Source organism: Lepisosteus platostomus, chromosome 8 (assembly GCF_059453375.1).
Source record: "Lepisosteus platostomus isolate fLepPlt1 chromosome 8, fLepPlt1.hap1, whole genome shotgun sequence".
NCBI classification, from domain to species: Eukaryota; Metazoa; Chordata; class Actinopteri; order Semionotiformes; family Lepisosteidae; genus Lepisosteus; species Lepisosteus platostomus.
In genome coordinates this window covers 45,977,975-45,998,990 of record NC_142618.1, presented here as the reverse complement: position 1 = coordinate 45,998,990, position 21,016 = coordinate 45,977,975, and the positions used below count along the sequence as shown (strand labels likewise).

The 21,016-nt window shown below is 38.2% G+C and overlaps 1 protein-coding gene across 2 annotated transcripts in view; it reads left to right on the top strand.

Annotated features, from left to right (window-relative positions):
- Window positions 1-21,016, top strand: part of LOC148657432 (F-box/LRR-repeat protein 7) — a 133,040-nt gene that overhangs the window by 8,860 nt on the left and 103,164 nt on the right. The window contains exon 1 of one of the 2 annotated variants that reach the window (XM_088643698.1): window positions 2,661-3,148. The exons of the other annotated variant lie outside the window; for it this stretch is intronic. Coding sequence (XP_088499824.1) covers window positions 3,112-3,148 — 37 coding nt within the window. The 5' untranslated portion in view covers window positions 2,661-3,111. Of the gene's footprint in view, window positions 1-2,660; window positions 3,149-21,016 lie in introns of those variants that run through there. 2 annotated transcript variants of the gene reach the window in all.

Below are 21,016 nucleotides of genomic sequence, written 5' to 3'. Positions count from 1 at the left end.
GTGGGAAAAATACTGTCACTGAATTTTCATATACTGTAGATTTCTCTGTAATACAAAGCCTGCTTGAAAACAATGATCATATTTTATTGCATATTGGTCATTCAGGATAGAGATGTAGAAAGCTGATTAATGGTTTGTTTCTTGGTATAACTGAATTAGCATAAAATTTGTACATTTTTTGTCACTTACAGTATATTTTCATTTTTTTTGTGAGGTTCCTCAGGAAAAAGGTTCTTAATGGGTTTAATAATCTTTGACAAAAAATACAGATACAGGGAAAAACAAATGAGGTGAGATGTGTATTGTCAAAAACAATAAAAAGCACTTGGAAAGTTCTGTAAAAACAAAATAATGTGATAGCATTTATGAAAAAACATGCACTAACAGCATCACCCTCATGTTTGTGATATATTGTAGGCTCATGCACTGTGCTCAGATAAGAGTTAATAATGGCATGGCCAGGAATTTAGGGCTACAACAATGATATAGTGAAGGATATCTCTCATTGTATTGTAACGATGCTTCCGGGCTGTAACCTTGTCTGGTTTGAACCCCTGTGGCAGGACCTACGAGATTCTCAAGAGCCAGCTCACTTGGCAAAGCTACAATGATCTGCTTTAAGCCACATCTATTCCAGAACACAATGGCAACCAATGTAACACATGAAATGAACACTAAGAGTACATGAAGACTTGCAAATTAGTTTAAACAGAAAGCTATCTCTCAAACATAGGGCCTCACAGAGTGATTTATTTATTTCTTTACCAATTTGTCAGTCTTTACACATTTACCAAAGTTCCAGTTTAATTCAAGCTCTTTCTTAATTAAGATTATTGCGCCCTTAATTGAGGTACAGTACATCATTGACTTTTTAACTGTTTTCTTCACTTGAGCATTGAATTGTTAAATTTAAGGGCTTAACACGTCAAACTAACAATGTTCAGTGGGAAGGAAAACTAGAAGACACCTGTACTGCTTTTCATCCCAAATATTCAAAGTTCCTTACGCATATGTCCATTTCATCAACCACTGAAGTGAGGATCCATCTGAGTGATAGGCAACAGCCATTATTGCCCCAGCTGTCCACTACACAGCAAATATAACAACTGTTTACCGGCTGAATTAAGGGGGAGTTTTTAAGTAGGACAAATTGTGCGATCCCAGGGTAGAATATAGCCATGATACTGGGGTTAACAGCCTTGCTCTTAGGAGCAGTGCTATGCAATCTTTCATGATTAAGTAGTCAGGGCTTTGGATTAACATTAAGGAGGCATGGTCACCTGTCCATTGTGCTGGTTTTAATTCACTTTCACGTAAAAAAATAAACTGCTTTTTTTCTCACTTCTGTTTCATGTGGAATAGTCAAGTGCTAAGGTCGTAAGGCTAAATTTCTTGTAAAAATAAGTCAGTGCCTCTTGCAAACCACAGTAACGTGCACACCGTATACAATTTCTGTTGAACATCAGAGGGCTGAAATTAACTATCCAGTTAAGTATAAAGTACTGTTGGTAAAAATGGAGCTTGCTATAGGACAACTGAACATTATTGGTGTCACTTTATTTGACTGCCTAACTTTCAGAACGCAGGGAATCCATCTGGTCTATGTGACTTCCAAGATCAGGGATCTCATTTTTAAAATCATCTCAGGGAAGCAACATCAATAACATGGTTGGACAGCTTGTTGCAGGTACCCACCAGACTCTTTGTAAAAAAAAAAGTGCATCCTATCTTGTCTCTGTGTCTGATTTTCAAAATTTTAAATGCCTGAAGAGATAAATAATTTTTACTTACTCTGCAATCATTGCTATTACTGTCTCTTCTACTCTCTTTCAAAAAATTGATCATTGTAAACACACACTGTAAGTGAATACTGACTTATTACTTTGCTTTGATATTATTTTATATGTTTATATTTTATATGTGTGGATGTATGCAGAATAATAGAAACACATTAGTATTCTACTTGTTTGACACCTGCTTGATGTTTTGTGTGTTTTACGTTAAAGACTTATTAATTGTAAGCTAACTTTACTGCTTCTGCAGTTGTTACGACTTTTTTTGCTGAAAATTGCTCCTTTTCATAGCACACTGTACTACAGAGAAACTGACTCTAAACTGAACGTGTGAAAGGGTAATATAAATAAAACATAAATAAAAAATTATCTACCCAACACTTGTGTGCTTGTCTGCATAGATTCCCAGTATACAGTAGTTCTTTCAAAATCGAAATACAAGTAAATATTTTCTCTCTTTTATTTGTTCATTTATGTTCATCATATTCGTATTATATTGGCATTATAATATTCAAGTATACAAAGCTTATTTTTGTTGTTTTCCATTGTATTAATACGTCAAGGTAATTGCGATGCTTCTTAAATTTACTTAAGATCACTATGAATCTTTTACTGTACAAGATTAACAGAATGAGACATCAAGTGTATTATCGTACTGTATTGAATTATATCTATGTAATTATTACTATATTGGAGTTCCGTAACATTTTTGCACGGTCAATAGATAAACACTCCCCACAAAATTCTGCAGTAAATTAGCAATCCGAAATTAATTCACCCCCAAAAGGCCTTGCAAACGATGTTGTATTGAGTTCGCGGTCTCTTTAAATTTCGTACCCCCGCACACAGCTCTGCTACCACGGCAGATTGACAAGGAGGAGGAGGTTCTGCGCAGCAGAAAATCTCTGCTGCCTCAGCCAGATGGGCGAAGCGACTGCATGTCACACAGTTCGCAGGGTGGATGGTTTGCTTAAGCAACAAGTACCGAACTTCTTAGGTTATATGGTCTAACGATTCATGCCTAGAATTTTATTTTAAAGGCACAATGGAGTCCCGCATGAAAGAAAAGTCACTTCTTTGGAAATGGTGTGCCTGCAGAGGGATGTAATACTTTAATTCGTCTGTGGATTGCATAATGCGGGGACGTCTCCTTCTACCGTTATTCTGTCAAGGTCTGGATTGAGTACAACAAGGAGCAGAAGGACACCGAGGCTTTCCGAATTAATGCATTCCTTGTCCCTTTTTTGAAAGAACAAAACACTTAGTGGATTTTTATGGATATACCTGGGTTCTGTGGATAGATTATGCATTCAACAGGATGGGAGCGAACAATGGTAAAAACTATGGAAGTGAGGGTAAGTACACTTGAAAGTTGCTTCTACTGTAATTTCTCATGCATAACGTCACTGCTTCAGAGTTTGTTTCTTCTAGGAGAATCCAGAGGATTATACAGACGTACTGTAACAAGAGCCTCGCAATAAGTCTTCTATCCTCCTTCCTAAGATTCCACCAGACATTTCTCTGAATTTGTGTGATAAATGCGATACAATATAACTTTTGCGAAGGGCAGGGAAAATAAACACGTACCTGTCAAAACCTGCGCTTTTCATCACTCCTAACCTTATGGGATTTCGTATTTCTTCTGAGAACCGTTATCCTGTCCTTGTGAGTCTACTTATTTCATAAAAGCAACTTTGATAAGAAATGTTTGCTGTTCGGAACAATGTAAAAGTCTTTTTGGATAATAACTAGAGGAAAAAAAGTTACATAAATACCAACAGCTAGTTAGTAATTTCTGGTGACGAGCGTTTGTTGTTCCTTGTACTAAGCAGATGGATCCCAAGCGCTGAATTATGAGCGCAAGTTATCCCACTGCCTCATTGTTTGAAACGAGACGTAGGAGATCCTACAAGATTTTTTGTCAGTAAGCTTAGGGGCCCTCTTTTGACTGTAACAGGAAGAGGGAGTCTTTACAGTCCTCAAAAATCTCTGTTCACTGTTGTAACACCATCGGATTCATAACGAGTTGGAGAGAATGTAATTTAAGAAGTTTTTTTTAGCTTGATGCATTTGTAAAAACCCAGAAAAGTCTTGAAGCTTCTCGGATAGGCTATTAGGATTCATAAATTAAAGTTTTGTGAAAGCTTGATAGAATCTGCAAGTTAGGGTGTACTGTACCTTTACAAGTAATATTCTGAAACGTGGAGAAGCCACTTATACAGTACATACTGTACTGCACATGATTTGTGCAATGCGGTGCTTTTCCAATGTGCTGTATTGACCTATTTACACATGCGATGACTTTCTTAATATCTGAAGTGACATTGAGTGGATTGTTTTTTTAGTTTACAGTAGTTTACAAGAGATGTGTTGGAATGCACCTCTGAAAATGGTGTGAAATGAAAGTTTTTCCAAACAATGGCTTCTGAGCTGTCGGGGTTTACAGAACATTTCCATGATTTACCCTTGAAGTGCTGCATACACCAGATTGATACAGTATACTGTACCCTCTATAGCAGTAGTGGAAAAACTGGGTGAGCAATATGTTCCTTAGAGATAAATATGTAGTACACCAGAGACACCAAAACATTATATTGCCTACAATAGAATGGTTGTGAAAATAATTCTCTCCTGAAGTGTTTTCAATAATTTAAGATGTGTAAAATTCTTTCTCATTAGTGTCATTGGGTATGTGGGAGGTCTTATTTTGTGTAATTTCAAGGCCATTTTATCTTAGTCCACTCACATACACCTTAAAGCATTCCTGTGTTAAATTGGTATGAAACTAAGACATCCTGTCTGAGAGTTTATGCCTTATCCTTGGAGTTAGAGTTGTTCAACCGAGCTTTTCTGGTACAGACCATTTCTGTACATTTATGGGTTTGACTTTCGTTTCTGTGAAAATGTTGTCTCTCTGTGCTCCCTCTCTGCCAGATTTTCTTTTTGCTGCCATGGTTAGATGTGTGAATGACAGAGAACCTTGGTCTTATTTGCATTCAGGAGGAAATGAGATGACCAGGGTCTCACACATGATGTGGTCATCTGAGAATTACTGCACTTGGACGGATGTGCTGACTTATGCTGCCATTATCACACACCCCTTTGTCACTTTAGGTTAGGCATGCCCAAAATACAGTCCTTAAGTGTGGCTTTGCTTCTGTGATATGTTCCTCTTTTGAGAGCTTAGTGACTGGATGTACAGTAACTAATTAATTATCTCATCTTGTTTATTCTATATTTAGTTAATTCACTGTTCACACAATTCATCTTTACCAGGTCACTACTAGGTGATGAGCCAACAGATATATCACCCTGCAGCTAAGCAGGTGTCAGCTTGGCCAGTACCTGGATGGGAGACCTCCTGGGAAAGCACTAAGGTTGTTGCTAGAAGAGGTGTTAGTGGGGCCAGGAGGGGGCGCTCACCCTGCGGTCTGTGTGGGTCCTAATGCCCCAGTATAGGGATGGGACACTATACCGTTGCAACGCTCTGTGGAAAAGTGAAGGGCATGACAAGGCACAGAAAGGCGTCATGGCTGTCCACTGCAACCAAGGAAGTCTCCAGTCGTGACAACTACTCGTACCACTGGACCCAGGCTTCTGAGGTCGGGAGAGTGGGACTGCCCAAGTGCAACGGCTTTCCCACTTTAAAAAAAAAGATCTCCCACACAGGTTTCTTCATGCTGCTCATCTTCCAAACAGATGAGCTGTACAAAGTACAACCGTCATTTTCGGACATGACAGACAACCATAAGATAAGATAAAACGAGGTGATGAACTATAAAGCTGTACAACCTGAGTATTCAGTTTACAGGACCAAGGTTTTGAAACTTGCACTATAATGTTTCACTGTGTCAGTTGGAGTGATGTTTTGTCTGGAATTTTGGAGCTGTTTTTAATTACCATTGCATTTTGCTTGTTTGAAAATAAATCACGTTCAGGTTACTAATCCCTAAGAGCTTGTACTGTACTTCCACATGATGCACATTTGTATGTTTACTTGTTCTGTTTGGTGGTGAATTCAGCAAGATAGAAATACAGTGCTCAAAGATACACTTGTTAAGTTACGATTATGCTCATCGAGCCTTGTGATTCGGTCAGATTTAGGGAATTTGCAGGCAGCCAGTGCCATATGTTGTGGATCTTTAAAATGGGCTCTTGTAACAGGATGTTAATTGTGAATTACTTGTTTAATTGAAAGCTGCTGCTCAGGGTCTTCCTTAGTGTTTCGAATTACTGTAAAGCAGAAGCCGCATGATTAATTCAGTGACATTCAGCTATTTTACAAGGGGTGTGGTAACCATGCCCTAACAATTAACTGCCCTTGATGAAGCTTGTACAGTAGATCATGAAGAATGTGGATTGAGGTATCTTCATGTAGATCAGTGGGAGAGTGAAATCTACTGTTGGTCAATTTAATTCATAATAGCCACTATTCCTAGCTGCATCATGCATTTTCATGCACTTTCTGATGTACTGATGTCCAAGGTATGGGGAGATTTAAAATAATAAAGAAGTCAGACCTGTAGACTGATTTATGCTTGTTAGCTCCTCTGTTGTTTTGACTTCCTATGATACTGGCAACAGGCACAGAAGGGGGAACAAAGGTTTACCTTTTGATACTGTACCTTTCCTGTGGCAATTGCAAAAGCTCAATGCTCCGTGTACTTCACCTACTGTTGCTGGTCCTTCAGTTTTTGCACTGTAATTTTGATCCACTTTGTACCTGTGTTCAGATGTGATCGTACCCATAGTTTTAAATTATTTGTTGAAGAGTTCTCATTTGTCAACCCAGTGTTTAATGAAATGTTTCTGATGTTTGTGAGACACATTTCAAAGGTTTTCTACCTGCTCCTCAAAGGAAGTGGTAATCACAAGGGCATTGTTCAGTTCAGGGGCACACATTCAATCTATCAGGGCTTCCCAACATTCCTCCATGCATTTTTGAAATGTGGCTGGAGCCTTCATTAGGCCAAAACCCACCCACTAAAATCTCATGGTGTTGTAATGGCCATTAATGAACAACTTTTACCTTTAAAAACACTTGGTGACAAGTCTTACTTTGGACTGAAAATGAAACCATCTAAGCTGGAAAAGCTGTCTAAAATCCCCTGGATGGATGGTACAGGCTGTTGATCCAGAATGGTAACTTTATTCAGCTCCCTGTAATCAGTGGACACTTTGAGTGTACCATCCTTTTTATGAATGCAAATAATGGGAGAGGAATAAGGTGAGATTTACTTACCTATCTTTTGGAGATTAGGTCTTGTAAATAGTCATTGACTTCTTTGTTTAAAGGCTCAGGTACTGCAGATGTAGGTTATCTGCATTAGATAATGTTCATGAAGATTTATTTTTGTTTTTATTGAGTCAGTTTGATCCATGTCATCCCAGTGTTTTGTATTTGACAGTTTATATTGGTCTTTAGAGATTTAACTAATGTTAAGTGATAGCTCCCATTTCTCCATTTTAAATATTACAGTACAGTATGTTACCTGAATTTGCATCCATTCCTTTTATGACATCCATCCTTTAAGTTACTTTCAAAGTTTTAATTTTATTTTTCTTTCTAAATGCTTCTTGGTGCTGATTGAAATTGTTGGGTGTAATATCATGTTCAGTAGGATTTCAAACAGGACAAGCTATGTGGCAGTTTGGCCCTTTCAAAACTTTCAGTAGGATATCAGTAATGTTTAGGTTTCCCTTTATGAAGATTGTTGTATCTTTCTCAAAAGACTTTTGAAAATGCACCAGAACTGAACTTTGCACACACCCAACACTGTGAGCGTTTGAATAACGTTCCGAAGGTTATAAATGCCTACATGTTTTACATGGTAAAGCATCAGAGGAGTTTCCTGAATTACATTGTCCCCAGTAATTGGCTTTTCAAGGTGGTCACTTGACAGAACTGATACAGTTAAAGCTTAATCATCTGGCTGTAGCCAGAACTGAATTTCAATTCACTCTTGGAAACGAATAGGCCTCTCATCAGCAGCTTTAATGTCAAGTCTATCTTTGGTCTCCAACGTTTCTTCCAGTATTGAATCTTTGCATGAGATTTAGTTTAGAAACTACGCAGACCAGCAACATTCTTGTTTCAACATCCTTCACTGTATTAATGCATCTTTTTCCAGACAGATCAGTTACTTTGGAAAACTGCCCCAGTGTTAAATAACATATGCACGTAACTATGTCTTTGAGTTTAGTCTGTAGCCTCTACTGACTGATTCTGTTTGTCTTCAACCTTACTTTCAGTGACATTAAAACCTCTCTTTTGCTGTCCTCTTTTCATTTTGACCAAGAAGTACTGATTATTGTTCTTGAGGTCTTTGAGAAAATGACTAAAGCATGTCTTCATTACTTTTACTTCAGTTAAACCAGATATTAGTTCTTTAATTTTATTCAAGAGTTCATCTTTTTCATGTCCCTTGCTTTTATGGGGATAAGACTGCATCATGAGCAGTGTGTCTTTAGGATATTCATATTGAATTACTCTAGGCTTCCAGTCAGGTACTTTTTTCTCATCTTCATATTTTTCCCAGTCTCATGCTTCCCTGTGGCATTAAATCTTTCAAACAAAAACTCATCTATTATATTAATACAAGACATTAACATAAAGTATGAACAAAATGGGTTGAGTTACAGTGTACACACAGGTCTTTAGTCCTGTAGGCAATGCCTGATGAAATCCACTTTGAACTCAAACAGGGTAATATTTACGGCCTGCATCAGATTCTTAAGTGGCAGACAACACTTTTTCCCTCAAATTAAGTGAAGTCTTGTAGTGTCTTTCTGAGTCACTGCACGGCACTTGCTAGCTCCTTATGTACAGTAATGCTACGGCATTATTTACTTGACTGTATGATCTGAGAATCCTTCTAAGTTGAGGCAGGGACACATCATGAATTACTCCCAAGACTGAGCCCAGGACTGATGACTTTTATTGCTGGGTCCACCTCTTCTTGCTGAGAGTAACCCTTTCTACTGTAACTCAACTTTCGATTGGGTCTGCCATGCTGGTAAAATGTGGTCTCTCTCTCTGACTGGGATTGCCTGTTTGTCAAAAGATTTTGATATCTTGTTTTACTGGAATATTGTGCAAAACTGAAAAAAAAAACCCACTAATCAGTTGATTTGTTCACCTGCAAACTTTAAAATGACATATTGTTCTCAAGGATGAGTTGTTGAAGAAAACCTGGCCACTGCCCTCGGACAATACGTGCTGTTTCTGCATTGATATTTACATTACTGCCAAATGGCCAGAAATACTCAAAAGAGAGTCCTTGACGTCTGTAGTCTGGGATTTTTTCCTGGTTTTCTTTTCCCTGAAAGTGTCGAACCTGTTTCTGAGAGGCTAAACATGAAACCAGAACCTTCGGGGTTTCTTTGGAAGGAAGCAATTACGCCATTCAGTTCAAAGTCTGCAAAGTCTGAAAATACCAACTTCTCTACAAAAGCAGTCAGCAGTTAAAATGAAATATTCAAACAAGATTATTTATAATAAAGCCCATGTAGCAATGTTCATCTTTTGTCATTGTTAATCCATAATTATATATATACCTTTCTGTACATTTACACATTAATATCCCTTTAATTATAGCAATACTGTATAATGTGAGCTATCATGGGACATCTCCACTTCTTACAGTAGGGTACCAGATGTTTCATAGGTATTGCCATATCCCAAGAAATACATCCTGCCATAATTTAGGTTATTACTTAATTAGAGCCAACAGTAGCTAAGTGCAATGCTGGCGACATTATTTTGAATCACAGTGGGTCGATTTAACAGCACTTACAGAGCAGTTAAAAAATTAACTTTTTTGTCTTTGTAAGTTTCCTTACAAATTCAGCAGGAGGTGTCAGTTGAATAATTACATATGAAATAGAAGCCAAAAGGTTCAACTAATTTGCTGCTCTGTGAGTTTTGAGTGGATTCTAATGGAAGTCATGTTTTTTTAGGGTTCTGGGGAATGTCAATTCAAGCTCATTTTCCCCTGCATAACTAAAAGACTTTTAAAAGGGATAAAACGGGATGAAAAACAGCAAGTCCTGACTGTCAGCCATTGACCATTTATAACAAGAACCCCGATAACAGCTACTTATCTGAAGCAATGGGATACTTGTCAATTAAATTAATGAACAACCCATTAGGGAGAATGTCACTAATCTCCCTAAGTACAGCTAAATGTTATTTTTTGTACTTGGCAAAAATTGGAAAAGCGTAGTTGCCTTCATTTTGTGTTGTTTTTATTTCAAAAAGTCAAAAACAAATATCTGTATTTCAAAAAGCCTAAAATTATACAAGTATTTCAAAGGCCTCAGGAATATGTCTCAGAACACTTAAAGTCAAATCTATATTTCAAATGGCCTAATATATATATATCAAAATGCCTATAATAATGCTTGTTTTTCAAAAGTCTTGGTGTAATAAATAATATTTCAAAATATGGCATAATATGAATGTACAGTATGTGTTTCTAAAGGCCCAACGTAATAAGCATAAGCATGAAAATAAGACAATCTCCTCTTGTGTCTTGCTTGGATAGCAGCACTTGTTCTGAAAATTGATTGAACTTTTTGTTCAAGCTTTAACACAAGGGACAATGGATGAGGTGGACTATTCATTCAGGTAGTATTCTTAAGAAAATATCCTATTTCTATAAAAATTCACCATGGTTTTCAGTTGAGAATTAGGACAGTATGATCATTCTCATTGAGATGTCTAATAGCCATCATGGAGTATTCTGTGAAGATGATTAACTAATATTTGATTCTAGTTATAGATTCTTGCTGTACTGTATATGTGTGGTTTTAATTAGGCCTGTGTCTCTGTTTTTCAGACATTTACAGGAGAGGTTAACCCTGATCAGGGTTATATGCATATTTGGGAGCCCTACAGAAAGTCAAGATATGACATAAATTTTGCACATTTTACACAGCACCATTTGTAGTTTGTACTTTATTTCGAACGGCTCTGTGATTAATAGGTAAAAAAATGTAATGTATCATTTTTCACTTTGACATCTTGCTTTTCTTTTCAATGCAGTTAGTCTGTCTTTTGATGGTTGACCAGATTGAAAAAGCATGACTAGGAATTTAACCATTTAATCAGGATATTTAATCACTACCGGCTGTCAAAAATGTCCCAAGTGAGGAGTAACATTTCTTATAGCAAGCATCTCTTGTCTCCATAAACAGGTTAGGTTAGGTTAGGTCAGTGGACCAGAGGAAAAACTGCCACTAACTCATTGACAAGCACGGTCTATCATAAGTAGGTGAGGTCTGAGAAATACTGTTTTTTCCCTAAAATATTTGCAACAGTTTTAGTATCCAGAGATATTTAATAAGCCATGTAATATACTAAATATAGATACAACTACACACAATAGAATTGCAGTTAAAATAAAACAACAATAAAAAGTGCACATAAGCAGTTAATGTGAGTTAGACATTTCTGAATACAGTTTTCTGTGACAAACTGCAGGTGATGCCTAGATTTTTTTTTTTGCTCAGAGTTGTCATAAAAATGTGGGAACATGAGGGATTAGTTGTTGATAGCTTTTATGGCTCCAGGTAAAACAGCAACCCCTGTAATTTCCTGGGCACCTTTGAGTTGTCATGGACACGCATTTCAGACTTCCTGTATGTCTCCGTGGAGCTGGCCAAAGGAGTCTGTCATTCCATTATGGTATACATTTTCATAAACACTGAAGCTTCAACAAAAGTTGGATAAGTGTGTGTGCTCTGCAAACAAATAATAACAAAAACTAATTATTAGTTGAATGTGCCCGTCACACTGTGCTCTGTGTGAGTATGATGTGATACTTCAGTTACAGTATGTGTGTAAGGTTTTGTTACTCCTTACATCATATGAACACAGCTACAGCTGTTACATACAGTATACTGTACAATTTACAATTTGGGCTGTTAACTACCTCAGTGAGCCCCACGGTGTCCTTTATTAAACATCTTTAGTGGGTCTTTTTAAATAGAAATTGCATTTCTTTCTTTTGCATGTTTCATTTTATATTTTGTACTTAGCAGTGGCTATGGACCATTTACCAAAAAGCACAGTTTAGTGTTCTTAAATCACATCGAGCAAAAACACAACTTGGGTGGCTAGGAATTTAGATTTTGTTTGTTTCAGCTTATTACTTAATTCCCTAATATTTGGCAGTTAAATGGAAGCCCAAACTAAATTTATGGGACTGTTTGGTTTCTTAAGCAACCTGGAAATTGTTGTTATACTTTCCATTGTTTTCTGCTTTCCTATCCAAAAGCAGAAAAGGCTTTGTGAGCAGTTATAATGAATCGCCACCTTTAAAATTCAGTATGAAAAAAACCTCCAGTTAAACTGAATTGTGCTTTCACTTTTCTGCTAGAAAACAAGGGCCTAAGTGGGAAAAAAAATCTTTAACTGTTTGGTTAATGGAGAACTGGGTTTCTTTAGGAAACACAGTATGAAAGGAACTACATCTATCCATTTTCTAAATTTTCTAAATTTCTCCAGTACAGTGCCACAGGGGAGACCGGAGCTTATCCTGACAAACAACAGGTGCAAGATGGGATACACCTGTGATGGGACGCTAGTCCATTGCAGGGCATACACAGACACAAACATATACATACACTGACACCAGGGCCATTTTCCCAAAAGTCACTTGCCCTACCAGTGTCTCTTTGAACTGTAGGAAGAAATCCATGGGAACAGGATTTCAGGGAAACAGGGAGAGCATACAGACTCCACATACAGTAGATACTGTAGCACCCCAGGAATCAGACACAGGGCCCCAGCACTGCGAGGCAGCAATGCTAAGCACTGCACGATCATGCTGTCCCTGGAACTTCAGCCTGTCCAATGAAATACTGAACCGGAGGACAGAAGTGGAAACTAAGTGGAAGGGCATTTTAAACCGAGAACAGTAGACAATTCTTTTGAATAACAGGTTGTGAGAGTCTGGAACATGTTGCCTAGCAAAGCTGGGCTCCTTTCAGCTGTAAGATTTCTTAAGTTGTTAAAGAAGGCGAGGTGTTTATTTCCCAGGGGGGATGCAGCAATGGCATTGCATCCACTGTATAAACGGGTGCGAGCACTTTAAATTAGGAGTTGCAGGTTAGAGCTTCTTGACGTTGGTCCCACTACAAGCAGCACAAGCCTGTTTATTTTCTTGTGCTACCTGTGTTGGTTTGTGTTTCAAAACAAAAGTTTCTCATGAAATAGTTTCATGCTACTTTAGCAGGAGGTGCGCAGGACAGCTTTTTAAGAGAGTGCTGGTCAGTCACTATTTTACATATAGCCAAAATGTTGTAACAGCCAGCTGTTATGTAGAAATCCTGTCTAGACTACAACTGCAGTTCGGGGGGGGTGTTCTTTTATTATCAATAAATGCAGACTCAGAAAAAGCCATGACCCATGTGAGCAATTTACCAGACCTGGAGTGGCTTTTTTAAAACTGTGCAGTTTTTTCCAGTTGAAACCAAAGCGGTTGCCTGCGTTACTCATAAACTGAGAAAAAGAAAACAGTTGACAAGAAAATGGTTTAGCGTGTTTCTTGTGTGCTGGCTGTGCCATCCACACCATTAAAACATTTCCAATTAAATTTGCTGATCATTTACAGATTTCAGTAGCCTAATGAAGAGGGTGATTTGTGAATTTTGATGGCACATACAGTAGGCCTGTAATCCCTACATAACTCAAGCATTTGCAAGATTGCAACATGTGAAGAACATAAAATAATCCATTGACAGCATATTCTGTTTTCATTAGGATGTTTTGAACACAACATTAGCGCCTTAAAAAAGTATTAATGTATAGTATATATTGTTTGGCACAACAGCAGCATTTCCACGTATTAGGCTGTTCGCGTCTGGTCTTTGAAGTTAAGCAGGGTTTGGGGCTGGTTTGTAATGGGATTAGAGATCTTTAAAAAAGCTGTTAGTGATGTACTGCAGGTAAACCGATAGAATTTCCAAAGTAGTGCCCTGCTGTCTTATAGGAAGTGCTATCTTTTGAGCAAGAAGGACGCTGGATGTCGCAAGGATTCATAATGATATCCCAACAATGACTTTGAAAGATTTGCAAAATTTGATATCAAATGGGAGTTGCTTTTTATACTGTATATGGACTATAATGGGAGGGGAGTCCCCATTACCTGTAAAGCGCTTTGAGTGGAGTGTCCAGAAAAAGCGCTATATAAGTGTAAGCAATTATTATTATTATTATATTGACCCAGATATGGGTTAGTGTCAAGAAAGAAGCAATTACTTAAATCTCAAATACAGTATATTGCCAACATGTAGGTTTTGTAGTCAGATAAGACAAACAAATTATTATTTTGCTTGAAATACAGAACTACACTGGAGTTTGAGAAGAGGAGAGTTATTGTATTGTTTTCCAGTGGCCAGTCACAGTTCTGACTTGAATCCAACCGAAAATTTATACCAAAACGTGAAGATAGCAATCCACCAAAGATTCCCAAAGATTGTGTCAGAATGAGTGGAATTTTGGCAGGAAGAATGGATAAAGTACATCATCCCACTCTGTTGAACCTCTCCAAAAAGACTGAGAGCAGTAATAGCTGCCAAAGGTGTTTCCAGAGTACTGATTTAAGGAGCTGAATACTTGCAATCAGTAAATTTAACTTTTTGTACAGTTTCTTCTTTGCAGGTTTGTGCTGACATATAGCATTGCAGATTTTAATAAAAACAGCTCATTTTAAAAAAATGAAAAAAAATCATACACATTACTTGTGACTCATGTAAATGTGATATTATTAGTGAGAGTTTTGATGTGAATACTTATTCAAGGTATTGTAAGTGTGAAGCACTTTGGGATTCTGTGGGGTGAAAACTTCTATATTAACGTAGTTTTAATAATAATAATAATAATAATAATAATAATAATAATAATAATATCATCCAGAGTTGTTATTTTTTTCTGTTCGATGTTGTTGTGTATTTTGGGTTAAATAGCTTGCCGTAGACTGCAGGAACGGTTTGGGGAATGAGCAGCCATTATGTGTCGTTGAGTTGTCATGCAGTATGTTATCACCAATACTAAAATAAAGCACCAGCAGTTTTTACTTAAGTCTGTGTCCACTGACTCCCGATTCCCTATAGGAATGAGCTTTACAAACATAACAAATGTGAACTGCAAAAGAAACATCTTCGCTGCGTTACAGTATGTGCTGTCAGGTGCAGCAGCACATTTTTTGTTTTTGGCAGAAAACAATAAAGATGAAATGATGACTATTCCAGAAACTGGAAGAGTTGTCAGTCCAAATTATTCTCTACCTGTCCATACAGCAGAGTGCAGATATCATCAATTTCAAAGAGCTCAAATGTTTTGGCAGATCAGACCTTATTGCACAGCAAATAGGTAAGGAGTGAATTTTATTTTTTACCATGTGGAAGAGTTGAAGTCATGATTTTTTTCACCTTCATATTTTCCTGCATGACACAAAATAGTGAAGCTATTCAGAATTGGGAGTATGACAATTCTTGGATTTTCCTGGGAGCTGAGAACAGACATAAAGTATAGGTTATTAAGTAAAAAGGCTGTTACTGTAGAAGTGAAGTTTGAAGAGGAACTGCAGTCCCAATTTCTCAGACAGGTTATTAACTCTTGGTAACAAAATAAATTAATTGACAGTATAGAAAAAAAATACAAATTTCACATTAAACACAAAATAGTGAACTTTGTGAAAGTACTGCAAGTCACCATGTTGTTGAAAACCCCTGGTTTCGCCATGGATGAGAGCAAGAGTTGTGAATTGTGATGCGGCCTTTCCTGCTCACTAGTCCCTTTAACGACTAATGTAATGTGAGGTACGAGCGAATTAAGTACAGGTCGTGCTGCTGACATTTCACCGCAGAAAGTTACCAACGTGATTTGCATGCAGAGTTAACAAGTCAGTCCATTTATTGCCAAATCCTTCTTAAAGTCAAGAACAATATTTCTGTTTGATTAAAAGAGATGTTTTCTGCTTATTTACAATGTAACAGGGCTGCTTCACGTCACCAGAAGTTTGGTTGCCTCATTCTGATTTGCAGAATATGGCGTTGCACATACAAGGACATTTTGTCTATTTTGTAATGGAAATTGGAGGTTTTACAAGTCACTGTGTACATTTTACTTTTATTTTGGTTTGAAATGCAATGCTGATTCTTTCTAACCCAGAAATACCAAAAGACTGTTGCAGTTCCCCTTTAATTTGGGGCCTCAGTATCCTTCTGGAGATCCCACCATAGGCCAATCATTTGCTGTAATATCTTGACAGATTTCAATTTACTGCAACAGTCACCTTTTAATAAAGAAAATTACCTGCTGTTATTTGAATGTATTTTGTAATATAAAATCAAAACACATCAGAAATTCAAAACACGTTTGTAACTTATACCTTTGAATACATCTCGTTCTTGGGTTTCATATGCAAGTCACCCCTTTGGCTTCCTAGTGTTGTCTGTGTGGTCTTGCCAACTGTGTGGACAGGATAAAGAAATTTACTACAGCTGTCACAGTAACAGGTCCATTGTTCTGAATGTGAAATGTACCATATTTATTAGGAAGTATTATAAACTCGAACAACTTTAACCTCGAAAGTTTCACCTTTCACCTTGTGCTTTCTAGCTAACCAGTGTGTTAGTATTTCCATCCATCCATTTTCTGTCACGGACGTCAAAAGGGACTAACTGTGAGGAGCAGGAGAGCGGAAAAAGACCCATATGCGTAGCGGCGAGATGGGAAAAAGGCCCGGGCTCATTAGTGCAAAGAGTTCAGGAATGCCGTATAGAAACCTATGCCCTCAGGGAGCGGACGTGGGGCGCCCTGGTGCTAGGCGGGTCTCAGGACATCCGAATGTCAATGCTGAGCGAGGACAGAGTGCAAGACCCGGAAATATATAGCCCAAGGGAAAGAGATGGACCGGAAGGACAGCAGACTGGAAACTAGGGACAGGACAGAGAAGGAGCGCCCTCTGGCTGCAGAGGGCGTGACATTTTCTAACCACTTCATTAAGTTCTTAAGGCTGTGGGGGAGCCTTAGCCTGTCCTGGCAAGCAATGGGCGCAAGACAGGATAAACCCTGGATGGGATGCCAGTCCATCACAGTGCAGACACACACGCTCACACCAGGGCCAGTTTTTCCAGATGCTAATTTACCTACCAGCATGTCTTTGGACTGTAGGGGGAAATCAGATCACCCGGAGGAAACCCAAGTGAACACAGGGAGAACATACAAGCTCCCCTGCGGGGCAGCAGTGCTAACCACTGCACCACTGGGCTGGTTAGAATTTCCAGGCGGGACAACAATTAAAAATGAGCAGGAAGAAAATATCTAAAAGTTACAGGACTGTGTAGGCCTTATTCATACAGTATAATGTTTATCTCTTGTAAGCACTGGAGTCTTGTAAGTTACATGCAGCACACGAGAAGAAAGAACTTTATGGATGTCTTATAGAAGGGTCATTTTACCAGTACGAACCCAGATGTGGAGGTCACCAAGCAGTTCCGGCCAACAATTTCACTGTATTTCACTGTATTTGCAGGCCTGTGGCTCAAAACAAAAGCTCTCTTTGGATACAGATCAGCACCCTACACACCCAGTTGTACAATTCCAGCCTCCATCATACCTTATATTATATTTTCATTGCTTCCAGCTGTTTTCCTGGTAATCTCCCTGCATGAGACGTAAGCCGTGTTGTTTGGCGTAACAAGCAAATGAAATAGGAGAAACGTGTACTCCCCTTTCTAGTTCAGAATGACAGCTAAAATGATGCTGCCAATTGCGCCACTCCGCACTGGAAAATAATGTGAAGTTTGACATCCAGGCGCAGTGAGCTGGTTTCCAAAGCTATTACCGTGATTATTCCAAGACGGGCACGGTGGACCTGAGCATCTGGAAAGGAAAGAAATCAGAAACATTACAGCTGAACAGAACTTTAAGCCTTAAAACCACATTTAAGTTTGATACGGAATCATAGTTGACTGCAACTATGTAGATAAAGACAAATTGGGTTGTCCTTCCATGTAAAGCATATAAACTATGGAAAATACCTTGGAATTAAGTTGTATTTTTCCATTGTGTTGCACTGCAAAATGTATCCCTCCTGAAAAATGGTGTATAGATTCTTTATGGGGTCAATAATTTCCACTAGTCTTCTAAGCAAGAGATGTCTACTTTTGACTACACATAGTCTCACCATTACACACAGTGAGGTGTGTTAAGCATTGCTCATAAACCATGTGCTACATTCCTTGAGGACATCAAAGCCCATGTGGGTTATGCTATTGCTATTGATTGTGTCGAGACTTGATGTGGGCAGTCTACATTTGCCGGAGGCTGTATGCAAGATGGACAGAGACCTGAGAGACTACATTGGTGTAGTATGGGCTTTTTCCTACTGCCTGAAGGAAGAAGTGGAATTTTCAACAAATAATACAAGACAGAGTTATCCGAAGCACTGAAAGACAGTGTATTTGGAAAATCCAAATTTTAAATGAATAACCGTGACGGTTTAGCAACTGTGACTAATAGAGCTGTGAAACTAATCTGTAATACAGCTGGCAATCACATTGTAGTAGTTTTATTCATCATTGTTCATGGTTTATTCATCACTGGCATGGGATTCCTCTGAATCTTAGGGCATTACTGAAGGAAGCAATGAAAATCCTAAACTTAATTTAAGGGAGCTCACTTAACTGAAAGCTTAACAAGGGCTGTGCTCAGAAATGAGAGCAGAATGTACAGTAAACTGACATAAAATGACTGGCGCAGGGCAGATTTCTTGGATACCATATTTATTTTTCTGCATACTGTACCATGATCACATTACATTCCTAAATAACGGTTACGACCCCAAGTGTCTAGGGGTAAAGGGGTGTAACATTTAGGATAATTTTTGGGTGCAGGTGGGTTCTGGTGAGGGACAGGAAGCATGATAAGGGTTGGTGCAAAAAGTGATTATTTGTAGGTGAATAAGTGACTGGTATGTAATAGGACACAATAACACAAAGTGAAAAGGAACTAGAGCGGTGCCAAAGAAAAGAAAACAAAATGAAACTGGCTAAGAAAGTGAGGGAAGCTGACCTAACTACAAAAAGAAAACCCGAAACACACGGTCTTCAGCATCTTCAAACGCCCTAGCTAACGTCCACTGACTACCCAAAACCATACAAGACAAACAGCACTCACCCGTACTAACTAGTGTTACTAATGCAAAAATCAACTAAGTGTGTAGAATGTACCCAACAACCTAAACTAACCCTATACACAAAAGTTCACACAAATACACAAGCGAACTACGAATACAAACGAGAGTAGGACAAGTAACCAGGTACAAAAGAACACAGAGGTTGATACAATACATTTGGTCAAGGTAATGGCAAAATAAACGATAAAAACAAAAGTACAAGGAGACGAACATGAACCAACAAAGCCGAAGCTATACAAAAACACACCCACAAGAAGCGAAACGAAGCCGAATACAGCAAAAACCAAAAGCGAAACGAAACAAAAGCTAAGTGGGACCAAAGTCAAACAAAAGGCCCCTTTATTTAGAAAATCTCCAACTTATATACTAAATAAGCTGTACTCTGATTGGCTGAGAAGCTGATTGATGATGACATCACAGGGAAAAAATTATGTAATGATGGACCAATGGGGGAGGGAGAACAATCAAGGTCAGGAAGTGTGGAACACAGCAACCAAACACACACGGACCACACACTGGGACGTAACAATAACATTTTCACACAAGAATTCGGGAACAAGAGACAAGGCCATGTAGCTGCTGCACAGAAAAAGAAATAAAGACATACTTTGTAACTAAAAATTCCTAATTCTAGTGTCGTAATTACCTTGATCACTTTGTGTACAGACTGTTGATCAATAAATGTACAACAGCAATTAATTCCCATATGATTCCCATATTAATTCCCATATTATAATAGTAATCCAAGATAAACATTATCACAACTCAATTATATACTGTACATATCTAATGGTATGACCCTGAATTTTCCAATCTGGTGAGATCTACAGCTTCACTCTAAGTTATGAAACCACACACTCCCTGCTACACTTGTTAGGGTAAATGAACTTATTAACAAGGCTTATTGTTCTTGGAAATATGATAGAATGATGGAAAAACAGTCAGCTACTACACATTCCAAAACTGCGTGTCACCTTTAGTAGAACAACAACTGTAAAGAAAAGTAAAGAAAATGGAAACTACAGTATGGTCACATCTTTAAGAATATTTGAGATCTTTTGTTTTAGAAAATTCTGAGGCAATAACAGATGTAAACCTGGTACCCAACAATTAATTTGATCTACAGCATCTCACCTGTGGTAATGTCCTGAAAACACTAGTTGCTGCCTATCATAACAATATAAATACAGTATGTGAAATGAGATTTCCAGCTGTGAAGATGAAAAATAAAAGAAAGAATGTGACTTGCTATGCAGATAGTTTGGCCTTTTCATCTTGCCATCCTGACAGGGGCCAAATCATGAGGATCAAACAGGGCCTCTGTTTCCATTAAAGGAAACTCAGCTTGTTCGCTCTAGTCATATAATGGTTTTGTCTTGTATCAGTTATGTGAAGTGGTTAAAGATGGAATGTATTTCAGTATGATTTTTTTAATGTACTCAACAAATAACATTGCTGGGTTAATTCATTGGGTTGCAAGATAAAAAGTGTGAAAGCTGATGGGAAGTTTTATCCAGGAAAGCAATATTTGTACATGTGAAACCACACACTCACTGCTACACACATCATCTATCCTTTTCGAGTTTTGTCCAGGACTCTCAAAATATTCATAAATACCTGATGCTAAACACGTGGTCGAACTTCAGAACCAGTGAATGGCCAGGTCATGGCACAGTAATCGTCTATTAGTCAAATACCATCAGACGTCTTCTGTCTGTAGGTCACTTGTGAGTTGGGGAACTGCTTCTTGTAAAAGTCAGCAGTGGGCTTTGAAGTGTGAAGATGAATCAAATAGAATGTATTATTCATTCGTGGACCACCAGCTGTGAGTGTTTGATGGCCCCAGTGATACCTCCTCTACTCAGCAGTTTATGACATTTTTTATCAATTACAGATGCTTCGTGGCAAGCTCCTGTGCTGGGTGCACTTGAAGGCCCCAAACAGGACCAGGCCTCGAGAATATCTAAACATCTGGGGTTGGCTGAGAAAAATGGCGGGCTTTAGTTTAGCTAA